General features: G+C 44.0%; 1 protein-coding gene across 1 annotated transcript; it reads left to right on the top strand.

Moving 5' to 3' along the window:
* The first annotated feature begins 767 nt into the window (after positions 1-767).
* Positions 768-11,940, top strand: FSD1 (fibronectin type III and SPRY domain containing 1). The gene is made up of 6 exons (XM_070744519.1): positions 768-861; positions 3,016-3,175; positions 6,891-6,970; positions 8,393-8,644; positions 10,363-10,451; positions 11,592-11,940. Exons 1-6 carry the CDS (start codon positions 777-779, stop codon positions 11,700-11,702), a joined length of 777 nt encoding a protein of 258 aa, XP_070600620.1. The 5' UTR covers positions 768-776; the 3' UTR covers positions 11,703-11,940.
* Positions 11,941-19,905: the final 7,965 nt, after the last annotated feature.

The raw sequence follows: 19,905 nt of genomic DNA, 5'->3' as shown, positions 1-19,905 counted from the left end.
GGAGACCCTACTTAGGATCGAACTCACAACCTCCTGATTGTGAGGCAAGAGATCCACATAAGCTAAGCCACATCAAGCTTTCCGGTGAGCATAATGATGTCACGCTCATTACGATCAGAGGTAGCATTGTGCCGGTATGTGTTGTGGTTGGATCACATAGAAACATAGAAACATAGAAGACTGACGGCAGAAAAAGACCCTCCTGGTCCATCTAGTCTGCCCTTATACTATTTCTTGTATTTTATCTTAGGATGGATCTATGTTTATCCCAGGCATTTTTAAATTCAGTGACTGTGGATTGACCAACCAAGTCTGCTGGAAGTTTGTTCCAAGCACCTACAACTCTTTCAGTCAAATAATATTTTCTCATGTTGCTTCTGATCTTTCCCCCAACTAACCTCAGATTGTGGCCCCTTGTTCTTGGGTTTCCTATTAAAAACACTTCCCTCCTGAACCTTATTTAACACTTTAACATATTTAAATGTTTCGATCATGTCCCCCCTTTCCCTTCTGTCCCCCAGGACTATACAGATTGAGTTCATTAAGTCTTTCCTGATAAGATTTATGCTTTAAACCTTTTTTGTAGTCTGTCTTTGGACCCATTCAGTTTTATCCATATCTTTTTGTAGGTGAGGTTTCCAGAACTGAACACAGTATTATTCCAAATGTGGTTCTCACCAGCGCTCTATACAGCCAGCTCTGGTTGACATGGATGAATATTAGCTTCCCTTCAGTTTCCTCTTTGCTGTTCCATCTCTACAGGGTTGAAATTTGACATGAAATACATGAATTTTCGGGTCAAAGCTTGCAACAAAGCTGTGGCAGGAGAGTTTTCAGAGCCGGTCACTTTGGAAACAAGAGGTGAGCAACCCCAAGAGGTGGTTTATGCATAAGTGTGTGGAGGGGGTGGCAATGTGGGATTTCCAGCCCCAGCTAAAAATTAAGCCAGGATTAGAAAGTTCCAGTTCTTGTGGCTTCCTAGTTTGGATTTATAGAACAGTGTTTCCCAACCTTGGCAACTTGAAGATATCTGGACTTCAACTCCCAGAATTCCCCAGCCAGCATTCGCTGGCTGGGGAATTCTGGGAGTTGAAGTCCAAATATCTCCAAGTTGCCAAGGTTGGGAAACACCGTTAGAGAGAATTTATTTATTTATTTATTTATTTATTTATTTATTTATTTATTAAATTTGTATGCCGCCCCTCTCCGCAGACTCGGACCGGCTCACAACAGCAACAGAAAAAACAGTGTAAAATACAAATTCAATAATTAGAAAGCTAAAAACCCATAATTTAAAAAACATTCACACAACATACCATACATATGCAGTATAGGCCTGGGGAAGATATTTCAGTTCCCCCATGCCTGACGACAGAGGTGGGTCTTAAGGCGTTTGCGAAAGGCAAGGAGGGTGGGGGCTGTTCTAATCTCAGGGGGGCAGCTGGTTCCACAGGGTTGGGGCCGCCACAGAGAAGGCTCTTCTCCTGGGACCCGCCAAACGACATTGTTTGGTCGACGGGACCCGGAGAAGGCCAACTCTGTGGGACCTAATTGGTCGAATCCAGGTTTGTAATCCCAAAAGGGTTAAACTCAGGAGCATCGGGAGCAAAGGTCAAAAAAGTCAAAATGGTGGCTTGCATCTGGAGGATCAGAGACTCAGCTAACGACCATGGGTTGAGCCTGCACAATGTCAAGAGAATGAGGGTTGGGCTAGATAGCCTTAAACGCCCGTCCCCTTAACTTGCTTCATTGACAAGTGCAGTTGTGCGTTGCAGGAAATTGCCTCTCCCAGTAAGTAGATTAGATTCTACTTGGAGCAGGGAGGCTAAAACTATCTTACAAATATTGGCTATACAGCTAGTCCTTAGCTTATGCCCATGGTTCAGCGTCCTCTATGGTCTTTAAGGCAGAAATGATCTGGGGATCTTGGAGGAAGATTGGGAAGAAAGTTGTGAGCCGCTCCAAGTCTCCAGAGAGGGGCTGCATATAAATCTTAATAATAATAATAATAATAATAATAATAATAATAATAATAATGGAGGGAGGGAGGGGCTGGAGAGGAAAGGAGGCAGGGAGGAAGGAAGACATGGGGAGAGAGGGAGTGAGCGAAGAAGAAATTAGGAATGGAAGGGAGAGAGGAAGGATAGGATAGGAATGAAGGAAGGAGAGAGAGAGAGAGAAAGAAGGCAGGAAGGAAAGAAAAAGAAAGAAAGAAGGAAGGAAGGAAGGAAAAAGAAAGAGAGAATAAAGAAGGAAGGAAGGGAAAATTAGGAGTGGGAGTGAGGGATGGCAGAGAGGAAGGTAAGGAAAGGAAGAAGGAAAGAGATTATGGGAGAGAGGGAGAAAGGAATGATGGGGAGGGAGGGAGGAAGAAATTAGGAATGGGAGGGGAGGGGAGGGAGGGAGGAAGCAATATGGAGGAAGGAAGGAAGGAAGGAAAAGAAAGAAGAAAAGGAAGGAAGGAAAAAGAAAGAGAGAACGAAAGAAGCAAGGAAGGAAGGAAGGGAAAAAAATTAGGAGTGGGAGTGAGGGGTGGCAGAGAGGAAGGTAAGGAAAGGAAGAAGGAAAGAAATTATGGGAGAGAGGGAGAAAGGAATGATGGGGAGGGAGGGGGAAGAAATTAGGAATGGGAGGGGAGACAGGAAGGAAGCAATATGGAGGAAGGAAGGAAAGAAAGAAGAAAAGGAAGGAAGGAAAGAAGAAAAGGAAGGAAGGAAAGGAAGAAAGAAAGAAGAAAAGGAAGGAAGGAAGGAAAGGAAGGAAGGAAAGAAAGAAAGAAGGGAAGGAAGGAAGGAAGGAAAGAAGAAAAGGAAGGAAGGAAGGAGACAAAAATTAGGAGTGGGAGAAGGGAGACAGAGAGGAAGGAAAAATAAGGAAAAAGGAAAGGAAATTATGGGAAGGAGGATGAGAAATTAGGAGTGGGAGGGAGGGAGGGTGGAAGGAAGGAAGGAAAAAAGGAAGGAAGGGAGTTAGAAATAAACACCAAAGCACCTTTCTCCTTTCCTCTCTTCCCAGCCTTCATGTACCGCCTGGATGGCAGCACCAGCCACCTGAATCTCAAGGTGGAAGATCTCAGTGTGGAATGGGATGCCATGGGCGGGAAGGTACAAGACATGAAAGCACGAGAAAAGGACGGGAAGGGCCGAACCGCCTCCCCAGTTAATTCTCCAGCCAGGTATTATCTTTGCTTGGATTCCTTAATTTATTTCTTCATTTAGTCAGCCTGAAATTTGATTACGTCACCATGGGGATGAGGCCTTGGCCATAAGTATGAAACACAGCCCTACGTCGCTTTTTTCAGTGCCGTTGTAACTTTGAGCGGTCACTAAATGAATGGTCTTCAGTCAAGGACTAACTCTATTGCTTAACTCCAGCAAGACTCTGTCTATAGCAGTGGTTCTCAACCTGGGGGTCGGGACCCCTTTGGGGGTTGAACAACTGTTTCACAGGGGCCGCCTAAGAATTTGGTAAAAGACACATTTCCCATGGTGTTAGGAACTAAAGCTTCTATTTGGGTGCCTTGGGACACATTTTTACAATCCGACCAATCAGGAGTTCAGTAGGGATATCCCCCTGACCTTCCTGCCAATTAGCTTAAAGCTCTGTTGGGAGAATTGGCGCTAGACTTATGGTTGGGGGTCACTCCAACACGAGGAACTGTATTAAGGGGTCACGGCATTGGAAAGTTTGAGAACCACTGGTCTATAGAGTGGAAGCAGAATTGAACTTCGACTGGATTGTTTTATGTCACTCTCAAGCTAGGCTGATAATAAATACTGCCCTTAAATGAATGCAGAGAGTCTTCAACTTACAACAGTTCATTTAATGACCGTTCAAAGTTACAATGGCACTGAAAAAAGTGACTTTTGACCAGAGGTGAAATTCTTACAATTCGTGCCGGTTCAGGCGAACTGCTAGTTAAGATTCTGCACAGTTTGGCAAACCGGCAAATCCCACCACTGACTGCCCCCCCCCCTTCTCATTTTTTGGCCTGTTTTCCCGGCTGTTTTCTAAAGGGCCTGAAAATGGCCCCAAAATGGCTTCAAAAATGGCAAAAACAACCAGGCCGAAAAACGGGTCAGTGGTGGGATTACTCCCAATTGGCTGAATCCTACCTCTCTGCCTTTATTTTATTTATTTTTATTTATTTATTTTGTCCAATACATATAATATAAGACAATAGATATGTAGTAATATAAATGAAGAAAAGGAAAGAAGAAAAGATATAAAAGTACAGTAGTACCTCGTGATACGAACCCCTCGCCATACGAACATTCCGAGATACGAACCCGGGGTTCGGAAAAATTTTGCCTCTTCTTATGAACTTTTTCCGCCTTACGAACCTGCCGCCCGAATGCCGAACCCGGAAGTTCGGCAAAAGTTCGGGTTCAGAAGGACGCCGAGAAGCCCTGCCGCCCGGCTATCAGCTTTGCAAAAGACCCGCGGAGCTGTCAGCCGGTCGGGAGGCTCAAACGGAAGTGGGGAATCACAATAGGGAATTCCATGGGTGGAGCTTTGACGTCACCGAGACATCCTTCCTGGCCAGCCGACTCCTGAACCCGAACGCCAAACCCGAACTTTTGCAGAACTTACGGGTTCAGCATTCGGGAGAATGCTGAGAAGCCCCCCGGCTATTTCAAAAGGCGACAGCCGAGTGGTGGGGCCTCTCGGCGGCCCTCCCGAATACTGAACCCGGAAGTTCGGCAAAAGTTCGGGTTTGGCATTTGGGTTCGGGAGAACGCCAAGAAGCCCCCTGGCTGTTTCAAAAGGCGACAGTGGGGCGGCAGGGCTTCTCGGCGGCCACCTGAACCCGAACCCGAACTTTTGCCGAACGTCCGGGTTCGGCATTCGGGAAAACGCTGAGAAGCGCCCAGCTGTTTCAAAAGGTGACATCCGGGCAGCGGCGTTTTTGCGCGGGGGGGGGGGTTTCTTGCACGCATTAATTCATTTTACGTTGTTTCCTATGGGAAACATTGTTTCGTCTTACAAACTTTTCACCTTACGAACCTCCTCCGGGAACCAATTAAGTTCGTAAGGCGAGGTATTACTGTATAGGAGATCATATATGAAAGGAAGTAAAGATAAATGAGAGACAATTGGACAGGGGACGGAAGGCACACTGGTGCACTTATGCACGCCCCTTACTGACCTCTAAGGAACCTGGAGAGGTCAATCGTGGAGAGTCTAAGGGAGAAACATTGGGGGTTAGGGGTTGACACTACTGAGTCCGGTAATGAGTTCCACACTTCGACAACTTGGTTGCTGAAGTCATATTTTTTGCAGTCTAGTTTGGAGCGGTTAATATTAAGTTTGAATCTGTTGCGTGCTCTTGTGTTGTTGCGGTTGAAGCTGAAGTAGTCATTGACAGGTAGAACGTTGCAGCATATGATCTTTGAAGCAATTGGCTGGGAGACGGGCTGAGTGTGATGAGTGACATCACCCACCCAGTACACAAGGCATTCTCTTAACAAATGCAGCAAGGAAAGTTGTATGAGGGTCGCCCAGAAAGTAATGCACCATATTTTTTTTCTTCAACAATTATTTATTGAACTCAATGAAACTTACCCACAGGAACGAATGATGTTTCTTCTACACTCCCTATTTACCCACATAATCTCCATCCCGTTCTGTGGCCTTCCTCCAGCGAGACACAAGGGCGTGTATACCCTGTCGTTACCACTCCTTGTTCTGGTCACAAAGCCATTTCTTTTAAAAAATATTTTTTATTATTTTTCAAAAGACAAACATTACAAACACAACATAAAAAATAAGGAGGAGCTACAGTTGCTCCGCTCAAAATAGAAGTCTTCGTTGTACAGAAGAAAAAAGAACGTATTGTTGTTTAGATCAATCCAGAGAATATATAAGGATATCTGTTACAACTCGCTATGTAAAAACACATCTAGTAGTATATTAAAATATATAAAAAAATTAATTATGGGTTAGATCAAATCCAAATAGAAAGACAATATTATATTGTATTATAAAGAGTCTTCGGAGAGGGGCGGCATACAAATCTAATAAATAATAATAATAATAATAATAATAATAATTATTATTATTATTATTATTATTATTATTATTATTATTATTATAAAACATCACAGTCTAGCTTACTTTTTCTATTAAATTTGACTTTTATTTTTTGTTTTTATCCCACCAAATGTATACCATCTGCCAAATATTATAAAATTCCGATTCTTCTTGATTATTTAACCGCCTCATCATCATATCGAGCTCAGCACATTCTAAAATTTTCTTCTAATGGCCTCACCCTCTGTGCCCAGCGATTAACCGTACTTCTGTCGACTGCAGATTCTCCATAAAATGTACACAAATGTTTGTGAATGTTCTCAAAAGTTTTTTTCTCCGCAGTGAGAAATTCAATGACAACACTCTGCTTGTAACATACTTCACTTACAGACGCCATTTCGAAACACTGCTACAGCTACGCTATCTCTCTGAAGAACCGCAAAATTTACACACGTACTCCTGAGAATTCAAATAATGTATATCTAAAGTTTCGCATTCGTACCATTACTGTAGGCTGAGAAAAAAAAATGTGGTGCATTATTTTCTGGGCGACCCTCGTAAAATGGGGCGAAAGTCACTTCTCCCTTAGCAACCGAAATTTTGGCCTCAATGGTGGGCGTTAAGTCCAGGACTACCCACATAGATTTATAATAAGTCTTAAGGACACGTGGGCCAAGAAATACATAATACAGTAGTGCCTTTCTGTTTTGGTGCCTTGGTTTCTCTAACTTGGCTTCGTTGCATTATGAAGTGAGGGCCGGGTTCCAAATGGGATACAATTCCGCAGACCCCTATTGTTGCCCTCTCTCCAATGGGGGTCTCAGCAAGTCCCCCACTCTGGATTTTCTTGCCCACAGGTGCGTCCAGTCTCCCAAACGGATGCCAACAGGCCGCGGAGGGAGAGACCGATTCACAGCCGAATCCTACACGGTGTTAGGTAAGATTGTCAGCATCCTAGGTTATAAGAAAAAATCTGGTTTAGTTCCAAGCTGGGAGAAAGATTGTTAAGGAGTGTGCAGAACCCTTGAGTTTTCAAGGACATGCACAGAGGAGAACGTAGGATTCCACTGGATAATCCTTGAATAAAGCTCATCTGTCTGGAACCCACACTGCATATCAGACATAAACACTAGAAAATGCCCAGAGATACTTTACGAGAAGAGCCCTCCACTCCTCCATTCACAACAGAATTCCCTACGCAACTAGATCTACAATCCTAGACTTAGAACTACGTCACCTTAAACATGACCTAAGCATACCCTGTTTCCCCGAAAATAAGACGTACCCCGAAAGTAAGGCATGTCAGAGGTTTTGCAGAATTTGCTAATATAAGGCACCCCCCGAAAATAAGGCGTAGTCAAGTTTACATATGGTACGGTGGAAAAACATACGGTACCATTCAAAGCTGTTCATAGCGGTACCGTAATAATGTGGCGTCCCCTGCTCGCCCCTTCCATCACTTGGTACCGTCCAGTACAGCAGACACAGTCTGCTGCTGTCTCATCGCCATTACAGTCTCCACTACAGTGCGTAGACTGTAGTTCCTCTGGTGGCCGGAAGCTGCAGTAGCCGTATACTGTTGTACCATATAAGTGCCGTTGTTGTGTGTGTGGGTGCCATACTGACAGGTACCGTACCGTAATCAGTGTACCGTATGGTACACTTTCTTTGGGGGTGTCAGCTTTTCTGCCTGTGAATTTGTCTTATTTGAGAAATATAAGGCACCCCCTGAAAATAAGACGTAGCACAACTTTTGGAGCAAAAATTAATATAAGACAGTGTCTTATTTTCGAGGAAACACGGTAGCCCATACAATCATCTGCTACAATGCCCTTCCTGTCAACAACTACTTCAACTTCAACTGAAGAGGGACTGGAGGTTAAAACATATGAAAAACAGTTGCAAGAACTGGGCATGGCTAGTTTAATGAAAAGAAGGACCAGGGGAGACATGAGAGCAGTTTTCAAATATCTCAGGGGTTGCCACAAAGAAGAGGGAGTCGAACTATTCTCCAAAGCACCTGAGGGTAGAACAAGAAGCAATGGGTGGAAACTAAACAAGGAGCAAAGTAACTTAGAACTAAGGAAAAAATTCCTGACAGAACAATTAAGCAGTGGAACAGCTTGCCACCAGAAGTTGTGAATGCTCCAACACTGGAAGTTTTTAAGATGTTGGATAACCATCTGTCTGAAGTAGTGTAGGGCTTTCTGCCTAAGCAGGGTGTTGGACTAGAAGACCTCCAAGGTCCCTTCCAACTCTGTTGTTATTATTATTATTATTATTATTATTATTATTATTATTATTATTATTATAAGATTTATCAATCAATCCAAGGGCTTGATAACTCTTCCCTTCGCAGGTGACACATTGATTGACAGCGGTGAGCACTACTGGGAAGTACGCTATGACCGGGACAGCAAGGCTTTTGCGGTGGGTGTGGCTTATCGGAATTTGGGCAAGTTTGACCAGTTGGGCAAAACGTCTTCTTCCTGGTGCCTTCATCTCAACAACTGGCTGCAAGTCAGCTTCACAGCCAAGCACAACAACAAGGCCAAAATCTTGGACATCCCAGTTCCAGACATCCTAGGCATCTATTGCAATTTTCACGAAGGTAATTTTTTAAAAATATATTTTTACTGATTTTTTAACAACACACAACATAAAACAGTGCATAGTGAAAAAAAATAATTATTATTATTATTATTTATTAGATTTGTATGCTGCCCCTCTCCGCAGACTCGGGGCAGCTCACAGCAGTGATAAAACAGTATACAATGACAAATCTAATACTAAGTCTAAAATAACAATTTTACATTAAAAACCTAAAAAAACCTTATATAAAAACATACACACAAACATTCCGTACATAAAACTACATAGGCAAGGGGGGATGTCTCAGTTCCCCCATGCCTGATGGCAGAGGTGGGTTTTAAAAAGTTTACGAATGGTAAGGAGGGTGGGGGCAATCCTAATCTCCGGGGGGAGCTGGTTCCAAACTACATGACTATGGATGAAACATGTAACAGTGATACCCATTGTCATTGGCACAATTGGTACCATGTCCAAGAATTTCGCAAAACACATCAAGAAATAATAATAATAATAATAATAATAATAATAATAATAATAATAATAATAATAATAATAATCTGCATTGGTTGCTGATCAATTTCCGGTGTCGGTTATGACCTTTAAAGCCCTTTATGGCATCGGACCAGAATATCTCCGAGACCGCCTTCTGCCGCACGAATCCCAGCGACCGATTAGGTCCCACAGAGTGGGCCTTCTCCGGGTCCCGTCAACTAAACAATGTCGGTTGGCGGGCCCCAGGGGAAGAGCCTTCTCTGTGGCGGCCCCGATTCTCTGGAACCAGCTCCCCCCAGAGATTAGAACTGCCCCTACCCTCCTCACCTTTCGCAAACTCCTTAAAACCCACCTTTGTCGTCAGGCATGGGGGAACTGAGATATCTCCCCCGGGCCTATACAATTTATGTATGGCATGCTTGTGTGTATGTTTGTTTAATAATGGGGTTTTAAAATATTTTATATTGTAAATTATTAGATTTGTTGTAAACTGTTTTTATTGTGTTGTGAGCAGCCCCGAGTCTGCGGAAAGGGGCGGCATACAAATCTAATTAATAATAATAATAATAATAATAATAATAATAATAATAATAATAATAATAATAATAATAATAATACGGTAATAATTATAATTTTAGAAGACAAGATATTGTCCCCTGTTTTGGAGATCAGGATGGGATCAAAAATGTTTATTATGGTCTGGAGGGTTTTAAAAGAACAACCATCCCCAGATGGGGTCAGAAAAGTCAAGATGGCCGACCCAATGGGATGATTAAAGGTCTGGAGGGTTTTAAAAGAACAACCACCCCCAAATGGGGTCAGAAAAGTAAAGATGGCCGACCCAATGGGATTATTAAAGGCTGTGAAGGAGTGTCGGAGGCCATTTTGACTTTTTTGAAAATTGAAAATTAGCCACAAAAAGTACAGTTTTTCACATTTGCGGCCATCAAAGTTGGCGGAAAGCCCGATTCGCTTGACAACCGTGTTACTGGCTTGCTAAATTGACTCATTCAGTAACACCCCCCTTGCTTAGTGAAGGAAAATCTGGTTCTGGTGTAGGCCTTAAGTCGAGGACTGCCTGTAGGAACGCCTGGGGGTTTGGGGGAAGCCCCCCCCCCCAATTTTCCCTGTCAGACTGGGATAGATAAATTGTGTGGTCCCCCTTCTCTACTTCTTGTCCACATTCTCTCCTTTCCCTCACCCCTCAAGAGCCCCTCCTTTTTTTCCCTTCTCCTTCTTTTGCAGGATTCCTCTCGTTCTACAACGCCAAAACCAAACAGTTGCTTCACACGTTTCGGGCCAAATTTACCCAACCGGTTCTCCCGGCCTTTATGGTAAGAGATTCGGAAGTGGTAGCGTAAGAAGAAACTGGTGGGTTTTATAACATCTGGTAAAGATTGTTGAAAAACTTTCTTCCTTTTTAATATATTTAATGGATTAAATTGAATAATTTCATTGATTAAATTTAATTAATTTAATGAGTTTAATTTAATTTAGAACAGTTTAGTTTAATGCAGTTTAGTTTCATTTTCATTTAATGCAGTGTAATGTAATTTAATAAGTGAATTTGGTTTAATTGGTTAAATTTAATTCATTAAATTGATAACTTATAAATGGGCCAATTCGCATCCTGACTCTGGGCATCCCATAGTATGAGGCAATTAAAAATAGAGTAATGCAGATGAATCAACTTGTGGAAAGAAAGAAAGAAAGAAAGAAAGAAAGAAAGAAAGAAAGAAAGAAAGAAAGAAAGAAAGAAAGAAAGAAAGAAAATATCCACCTCTAAAGACTTCAGGCATCTGCTGGGGACTGCTTTGTATTTTATGTTTCTCCATTTCTCCTTTGGGGAAATATAATATTCTGTGAGATGTGTAATTACTTTTACAGAAGGAAGGAAGGAAGCAAGGAAGCAAGGAAGAGATGGATGGATGGAAGGAAGGAAAATGAGACGGAGGGAAGGAAGAAAGGAAGGAAGGAAAACAAAGATGGATGGACAGAAGGAAAAGAGGAAAAATGATGAAAGGAAGGAAGGAAAGAATGAAATAAAGATGGAAGGAAAGAAGGAAGGAAGGAAAATAAAGATGGATGGACGGAAGGAAAAGAGGAAGAACGGTGGAAGGAAGGAAGGAAGGAATGAAATAAAGATGGAAGGAAGGGAGGGAGGGAAGGAGGGAGGGAGGAAAATAAAGATGGATGGACAGAAGAAAAAGAGGAAGGATGAGAAGGAAGAAAGAAAAGAATGAAATAAAGATGGGTGGAAGGAAGGAAGGAAGATGTGAGAAGGAAGGAAGATGGGTAGATAGATATGTAGATAAGACAGACATAGACAGACACACCTTGCTTTGTAGGGTTTTACAGCAGCATCCTTGTTTTGCTTGTTATCTCTTGAATTTCTTTAATTATTTGGATACGTTGCAATTTTTTCCCCCCAAACTTACTTTCGGTCTGTTATTTTTCTTCTTCTTCCTGGCCAGGTGTGGTGTGGCAGCTTCCATGTCTACTCTGGTTTGCAAGTTCCGAGTGCCGTCAAATGCCTTCAGAAGCGCAACAGCGCCACTAGCAGTTCCACTACCAGCCTCACTTAGTGACGTTACTCCTTTCCACGACGGAGAGATAGTCCATTCACGGTCACAGACCCCACTGTATTTAAAAAGAGAAAAAACTCACCAAAAACTGATATATCCTCTCTCTTTTTTTCCCTTCCAGGTTTTGGACCCAGGGGGTTCTCCAAACCTGGGAACTTTAAGACTCGTGGACTTCAACTCCCAGAATCCCCAGCCAGCCTGGGGAACGTGGTTCATAAGTGGCACTTACAATCCAGGGATATGAAGATCAATCTTCCAACCACGGGACCAGAAATTTCAAAGGTGCCTGGATCCATAATTCCTACTACAGGACGGAAACCATAGAGAGGCAAGCCATAGAGTAGGCCCAGCTCCTTGGCTCAAGCCAAGGAAGCCATCTTGGATGCCTTTCGAACCAAACATGGCCGGCTGAGGGATTCTGGGAGTTGAAGTCCGCGAGTCTTTAAAATGGCCCAAGTTTGAAGACCGACCTAAATGGATGCTTAAAAGATGTTAACTGGAAGATATTTGATGGCTTTAGATGGGATTGCAAAAAAAAATAATAGTTGTCGTTGCTGGATTTTAATCCCAGGGTCTCCCTCGATTTATCAGGTGCTGTCAGTGGGGTACGAGAGGGCAACTTTTCACCTAGCACAAAAACTTGGTTGACAAAAAAAAGGACAATAAAAACACTGTGTATCCACTCACCCCCACCCCAAAATTTCTCCCCAACATTTACAGAGGCAAGCCACTCCGGTCACAATGAGCAAAATTCTGCAAAAAGCAGTCTGCAAAACTCTTTAATTTGAATTTATTATTTCCGGCTGTATTTCAAAAAATGCCAAATGTTGTTGCTTCAATGTATAAACAATGGATTTGTCGCCCTTTTGGGATGTCAGTTTTGCAAAAGCTTAGATTGTCTCTTCTGAATAGTCTCGTGGGACGGGAAGCAGCCCTTATTTTGCCCTGTTATTCGAGTCACGATTTTATCCAGAAGAATGGGGTAGTCCTCACGACGCTAGTCCTCAAGAAGAAATTTAAGATCCTCAAAACTTTTACCCTACAGTGTTTCCCTGAAAATAAGATCCTGTCTTATTTTGGGGGAAATAAGTGCTTGGCCTTATTATCAGGAGAATGTCTTATTTTGGGGGGAAACAGGGTATAATAAACTATGATGCTAATCCTCAAAAGATGCTAAGATGCTAATCCTCAAAAACAAATAAAGTTTCTGGTCCTCAAGGATAAAACTGAGATTCTAATCGTGAATAAGCTAAGATTAATCTGGTACTTATGTTTCTGAATAAAAGGCTGCTTAGAAAGGAAACCAGAAGCTGTCGTATGGTCAGTTCGCGGATATTTGAGACTGTCCATCATTTTGAACAAGGCAACCGATGCGACTTCATGTTACCCCTGTTCCATTTAGTTGGGGGATTCTGGGAGTTGGAGTCCATGCATCTTAAAGGGATCGAAGTTAGGAAACCTTGCTTTTTGGTGATAACGTCCGTATTGTTTCCTTGGCAACGTCGTCAAAGAGCCTCGTAATTCTGTTCTGGGAAGCTTTTCCGACTTTTAAAAAATCGGATTGGGAAGCCTGCAATTTCCCGATGTCTCCCATCCAATAACTAATCCAAACAAATGTTGCTTTGCTTCCAGCAAATGCCTTTCCTCTCCTTCAACCAGCTTATGGCCTTAGTAATAAAATTAAGATTTCTCCCTAAGCAGAAAATGTGGCCCAGCCTGTGAATAAGTGGAGATCTAACAGGAAAAAAACGCCTCCCCCATACCTGTGTTTCTGGGCAACTCATGATACTTTGAAGTTGCAATGGTGCTGAAAAATGTGACCGCGGCCAGGTCCTCGTACTTATATCGGTCAAGCAACCACATGGTCATGTGGCCAAAATTTGGGTGCCTGGCAGCCAGCGTGTATTTACAACAGTTGTACCTGGGTACACTGAGTAGAACTGTTCACCCTTTGTGATCTCCCCACCTCCCTCCCTCTCTCCTCTCCTTTCTTCCCTTCCTCCTTCTCTCCTTTCTTTCCTTCTTTCCCACCCTCCTCCCTCTCTCCTTTCCTTCCTTCCCTCCCTCCCAGCAAAAGCAATGAGACAAGCCAAATTGGCTTTCTTCTCTCCTTTCTATCCTCTCTCCCCCTTTCTTCCTTCCTCTCTCCTCCTTTCTTTCCTTCCTTCTCTCTCTCCTCCCTCCCTCCTTTTCTTCCTTCCCTCCCTCCCCCTCTCTCCCCCATCCTTTCTTTCTTTACTTCCTTCCTTTCTTTCCTCCTTCGTCTCTCCTTCTTTCTTTCCTTCCCTCTTCCCTCTTCCTTCCTTCCTTCCCTCCTCCCTCCCTCCTTTTCTTTCTTCCCTCCCTCCCCCTCTCTCCTCCTCCTTTCTTTCTTTACTTCCTTCCTTGCTTCCCTCCCTCCCAGCAAAAGCTTTTGGCATCCTATCCGACATAGAGCTTAGCATGACAACTGATAAATGAATAAATAAAAATGTTTTTTTCCTACTTTTCTACTCCGCTTTTTAAGATGGAGACTTGCAGGTTCCTCGTTAGAAAATCTTTCTTTCCATTTTCATTTCCAAAGGGCCCAGAGATCAAAGTCACGGTTATTCTATTCAACTCAATATAAGGTCAATGTACCTGGCAAACGTTCTGATTTCTCTCCAAAACAACAAACCTGTGAGGTGGGTTGGGCTGAGAGAGAAAGACATTGGCCCCAAAGTCAACCAACTGGTAGGACTGGAATTCATCTCCCAGTAAGTAACCCAAACCCAGCAACTGACTTTCATAACTAAGGCGGGACTAGAACTCACCATCTCCTGGTGATTGGCCGAAAGACACCAGCCATTTTTCATACCTAAGGTGGGACTAAAACTCACCGTCTCCTGGTGATTGGTCCAAAGACACCCAGCCATCTTTCATACCTAAGGTGGGACTAAAACTCAACGTCTCCTGGTGATTGGGCCAAAGTCACCCAGCCGTCTTTCATAACTAAGGTGGGACTAGAACTCAACGTCTCCTGGTGATTGGGCCAAAGTCACCCAGCCGTCTTTCATAACTAAGGTGGGACTAGAACTCACCGTCTCCTGGTGATTGGCCCAAAGACACCCAGCCGTCTTTCAGAACTAAGGCAGGACTAGAACTCACCGTCTCCTGGTGATTGGCCCAAAGTCACCCAGCCATCTTTCATAACTAAGGCGGGACTGGAACTCACCGTCTCCTGGTGATTGGTCCAAAGACACCCAGCTGTCTTTCATAACTAAGGCAGGACTAAAACTCACTGTCTCCTGGTGATTGGTCCAAAGACACCAGCCGTCTTTCATAACTAAAGCAGGACTAGAACTCACCATCTCCCAGTGATTGGCTTAAAGTCACCCAGTCGTTTTTCATGCCGAAGGTGGGACTAAAACTCACTGTCTCCTGGTGATTGGCCCAAAGACACCAGCCGTTTTTCATGCCTAAGGTGGGACTAAAACTCACCGTCTCCTGGTGATTGGTCCAAAGACACCCAGCTGTCTTTCATAACTAAGGCAGGACTAAAACTCACTGTCTCCTGGTGATTGGTCCAAAGACACCAGCCGTCTTTCATAACTAAAGCAGGACTAGAACTCACCATCTCCCAGTGATTGGCCTAAAGTCACCCAGTCGTTTTTCATGCCGAAGGTGGGACTAAAACTCACTGTCTCCTGGTGATTGGCCCAAAGACACCAGCCGTTTTTCATACCTAAGGTGGGACTAAAACTCACCGTCTCCTGGTGATTGGTCCAAAGACACCCAGCCATCTTTCATGCCTAAGGCAGAACTAGAACTCAACGTCTCCTGGTGATTGGGCCAAAGTCACCCAGCCGTCTTTCATAACTAAGGCGGGACTAGAACTCACCGTCTCCTGGTGATTGGCCCAAAGACACCCAGCCGTCTTTCAGAACTAAGGCAGGACTAGAACTCACCGTCTCCTGGTGATTGGCCCAAAGTCACCCAGCCATCTTTCATAACTAAGGCGGGACTAGATCTCACCGTCTCCTGGTGATTGGTCCAAAGACACCAGCCGTTTTTCATGCCTAAGGTGGGACTAAAACTCACCGTCTCCTGGTGATTGGTCCAAAGACACCCAGCTGTCTTTCATAACTAAGGCAGGACTAAAACTCACCGTCTCCTGGTGATTGGGCCAAAGACACCAGCCGTCTTTCATAACTAAAGCAGGACTAGAACTCACCATCTCTCAGTGATTGGCCTAAAGTCACCCAGCCGTTTTTCATGCCTAAGGTGGGACTAAAACTCACTGTCTCCTGGTGATTGGTCCAAAGAGACCCGGCCGTCTTTCATAACTAAAGCGGGACTAGAACTCACCATCTCCCAGTGATTGGCCTAAAGTCACCCAGCTGTCTTTCATAACTAAGGCGGGACTAGAACTCACCATCTCCTTGTGATTGGTCCAAAGACAACAGCCATTTTTCATGCCTAAGGTGGGACTAAAACTCACCATCTCCTGGTGATTGGTCCAAAGACACCCAGCTGTCTTTCATAACTAAGGCGGGACTAGAACTCAACGTCTCCTGGTGATTGGCTCAAAGACACCCAGCCGTCTTTCATAACTAAGGCGGGACTAGAACTCACCATCTCCCAGTGATTGGCCTAAAGTCACCCAGCTGTCTTTCATAACTAAGGCGGGACTAGAACTCACCATCTCCTTGTGATTGGTCCAAAGACAACAGCCATTTTTCATGCCTAAGGTGGGACTAAAACTCACCATCTCCCAGTGATTGGGCTAAAGTCACCCAGCTGTCTTTCATAACTAAGGCGGGACTAGAACTCAACGTCTCCTGGTGATTGGCTCAAAGACACCCAGCCGTCTTTCATAACTAAAGCGGGACTAGAACTCACCATCTCCCAGTGATTGGCCTAAAGTCACCCAGCTGTCTTTCATAACTAAGGCGGGACTAGAACTCACCATCTCCTTGTGATTGGTCCAAAGACAACAGCCATTTTTCATGCCTAAGGTGGGACTAAAACTCACCATCTCCCAGTGATTGGGCTAAAGTCACCCAGCTGTCTTTCATAACTAAGGCGGGACTAGAACTCAACGTCTCCTGGTGATTGGCTCAAAGACACCCAGCCGTCTTTCATAACTAAGGCGGGACTAGAACTCACCGTCTCCTGGTGATTGGCCCAAAGCCAACCAGCCGTCTTTCATACCTAAGGTGGGACTAGAACTCACCGTCTCCTGGTGATTGGCCCAAAGACACCCAGCCATCTTTCATAACTAAGGCGGGACTAGAACTCACCGTCTTCTGGTGATTGGCCCAAAGACACCCAGCCGTGTTTCATAACTAAGGCGGGACTAGAACTCACCATCTCCTGGTGATTGGCCCAAAGACACCCAGCCGTCTTTCATAACTAAGGCGGGACTAGAACTCACCGTCTCCTGGTGATTGGCCCAAAGACATCCAGCCGTCTTTCATAACTGAGGCGGGACTAGAACTCACCGTCTCCTGGTGATTGGCCCAAAGACACCCAGCCGTCTTTCATAACTAAGGCGGGATTAGAACTCACCGTCTCCTGGTGATTGGCCCAAAGACACCCAGCCGTCTTTCATAACTAAGGCGGGACTAGAACTCACCGTCTCCTGGTGATTGGCCCAAAGACACCCAGCCGTCTTTCATAACTAAGGCGGGACTAGAACTCACCGTCTCCTGGTGATTGGCCCAAAGACACCCAGCCGTCTTTCATAACTAAGGCGGGACTAGAACTCACCATCTCCTGATGTGATTGGCTCCAAATCACCCAGTTGGCGTTCATGGCTAATATGGAACTAGAACTCACAGTCTCCCACTTTCTAGCCTGATAATCACTGGTTGGGGGGGTTTTGTCACTGGAGTTAATAGATTTATAACAGAGTGGGTGTTGAATGCCAAAATAATAAAACAACTTTGCTTGTTTGGTTTTCATTGATTCTTTTAGATGCCCTGAATGAAAAATATTGATTTTGTCTCAGAGATCGAGCAGTCCAAGGCAGTGTGTGTGTATATACTGACAATATTGTGCCTCTCCTAGTTTCGAAAGCCTTACATCCAAGTTCACGGTTGATTAAAAATTCAGGGTGGTCGATCAAAATTATTAATGTAGGTTCACTTCACGCTCTGCCCCTTTGGTCATGTATGTGATGTCAATGTTGCCATGGCAATTGAAGGGGGGGGAAACCTCTCCCTCCTTCTCCATTCCCCATTTCCTTCCTTTTCTACGTTTCCTTTCGTCCTCCGTTTATCTTTCTTTCCTTTTCTCCTTCATTTGTCCTCCTGCTTCCCTCTTTCTTTCTTTCTTTCTTTCTTTCTTTCTTTCTTTCTTTCCTTTAATTCCTCTGGTTCTCCTTCCTCTATTTTTATTTCCTTCCTTCCTCTCCCTTCCTTTCTTTTCTTCCCTATCCCTACCATCCCTTCTTTTTTTCTTTCTTTCCTTCCTCCCTCCTTCCATCTCTCCTTCCATTCTCCTTCCCTTCCTCCCTTCTTCCTCCCTCATTTTCTCTCCTTCCATTCTTCCCTTTTATTTTATTTTATTTATTTATTTATTCACTTGTCCAATACACAAATACATAGGAAGAAAAATAGACATGTGGTAATATATATAAGGGTAAAAGTAAACTTAGAGGAGAGGATATATGAAAGAAAGAAAATATATATGATAGGTGAGAGAAAGGAAAGACAATTGGACAGGGGACGAAAGGCACACCAGTGCACTTATGTACGCTCCTTACTGGCCTCTTAGGAACCTGGAGAGGTCAATCGTGGAGAGTCTAAGGGAGAAGTGTTGGGGGTTAGGGGTTGACACAATTGAGTCCCTTCCTTCCTCCCTTCCTTTCCTTCTCCCCCTCCCCCTCTCTCTCCATTCATCCCTCCCCCAAAACAAGGGGTTATTTCCCTAAACTGCTTTGCTTTAGCCTACAGTCACCTAATCCTCTTTGTTGCTCTTCTCTGCACAACTAAACCTGGATGCAATATTCCAAGTATAAACCAGGTTTTAGTTGCTGGCAATCTAGCATTTTGAAGCCAAGTTAAATCGTGGTTGGGGGTGTAAATTAATTAATCCTACATTGGTCGTTTTGCTCCTCTCCATTTTGGTCTAGTGAGGTTTATTTTCCTATAAATGCACAGAAAGCGTGTTGGTGCTGTTCTGTCCAGCCAGATCAATGATCAAAAATAAAGACACACACACATTGTTTCAAAAGCACCCACCGGCAAAGCCTATTGGTAACACAATTTCTGCAATGCAAAGGTTAACGCAAGGAATTTCATGCTGGCCACGTTTCTCTAATTAGCAGAAGATAAGGAAAGTCCGGGATGCGAGCCAGATAGAGTCATACATCTCCACTAATGATATGTCTTTGGTTTTTAACTACATTCACTCAGTCCAGAGAATTGAACAGCTCATGCAACAGGCAAGAATTGAAGTCAGTGGAAGTAGAAGTCTCTCGATTCTGAGGCACCTCCCTCCATGATGGGGAACATTGTCTGCCACACCCCCTTTCCCATCAGCCTGTCCTTATATACTGCCAAGGTGTGGCCAAATGTCCCATACATCTATTTAATGCAAGAACTTTTTCTTGAGAGATATTCGTGTCTCAGTCTCATCCTCCTTACCCTTGCATCTAACAGGGGGTCATGATCCTTAAAGTCCCCCTCGTCCTCTGAGTCGGACAATACCTTAATTCGGGGTTCTACAGTCTCTGGTGATTCCCAAGTCTCCAACTCCCCTTCACTCTCACTCTCAGACTTGGGTGACAAGAACACTGGCCTGCAATGCCACTACTCATCCGTCTTCTGGTCCTCAGAATCCGTGACCAGCTGAGCCAGCTGTGGACCACTCACAACAGGTGCGCTGCCCTGGGGTTGCGATTGTGGTTTGGTGGCCAAAGGCTTAATTTTGTAGGAGTGGTGTGAATTTCAATCATTCAAGAATATTCTGGTTCTGTAGATCTTCTAGACCTCTTAATTTTTAGACCCATTTTCTCCTACTTCCTCAAAGTTTGGAATTGTGGGGGTTTTGCCCCTCCTTCGTTGCCTGTCTCACTATCTGTCCAAACATATAATCCACCAAATCTTTTCCCTTCCTGATCTATTCTTGAGAGCCTGATTAGCCTTAACAGAATAATAGAGTTGGAAGGCATCTTGGAGGTCTTCTAGCCCAACCCCTGGCAAAGGTAGGAAACCCTATACCATTTCAGACAACTGGT

Source organism: Erythrolamprus reginae, chromosome 1 (genome assembly GCF_031021105.1).
Source record: "Erythrolamprus reginae isolate rEryReg1 chromosome 1, rEryReg1.hap1, whole genome shotgun sequence".
Classification (NCBI taxonomy): Eukaryota; Metazoa; Chordata; class Lepidosauria; order Squamata; family Dipsadidae; genus Erythrolamprus; species Erythrolamprus reginae.
Note: the sequence above shows the minus strand (reverse complement) of the source record. Positions and strands in the feature narration are given on the sequence as shown.

Excerpts from the sequence above, each read along its gene's own strand:
- FSD1 (XM_070744519.1), top strand. The coding sequence starts at position 777 with ATGAAATACATGAATTTTCGGGTCAAAGCTTGCAACAAAGCTGTGGCA. Across the intron at positions 862-3,015 it reads GGTCACTTTGGAAACAAGAG|CCTTCATGTACCGCCTGGAT; the intron begins GTGAGCAACCCC and ends CTCTCTTCCCAG. Across the intron at positions 6,971-8,392 it reads CGAATCCTACACGGTGTTAG|GTGACACATTGATTGACAGC; the intron begins GTAAGATTGTCA and ends TTCCCTTCGCAG.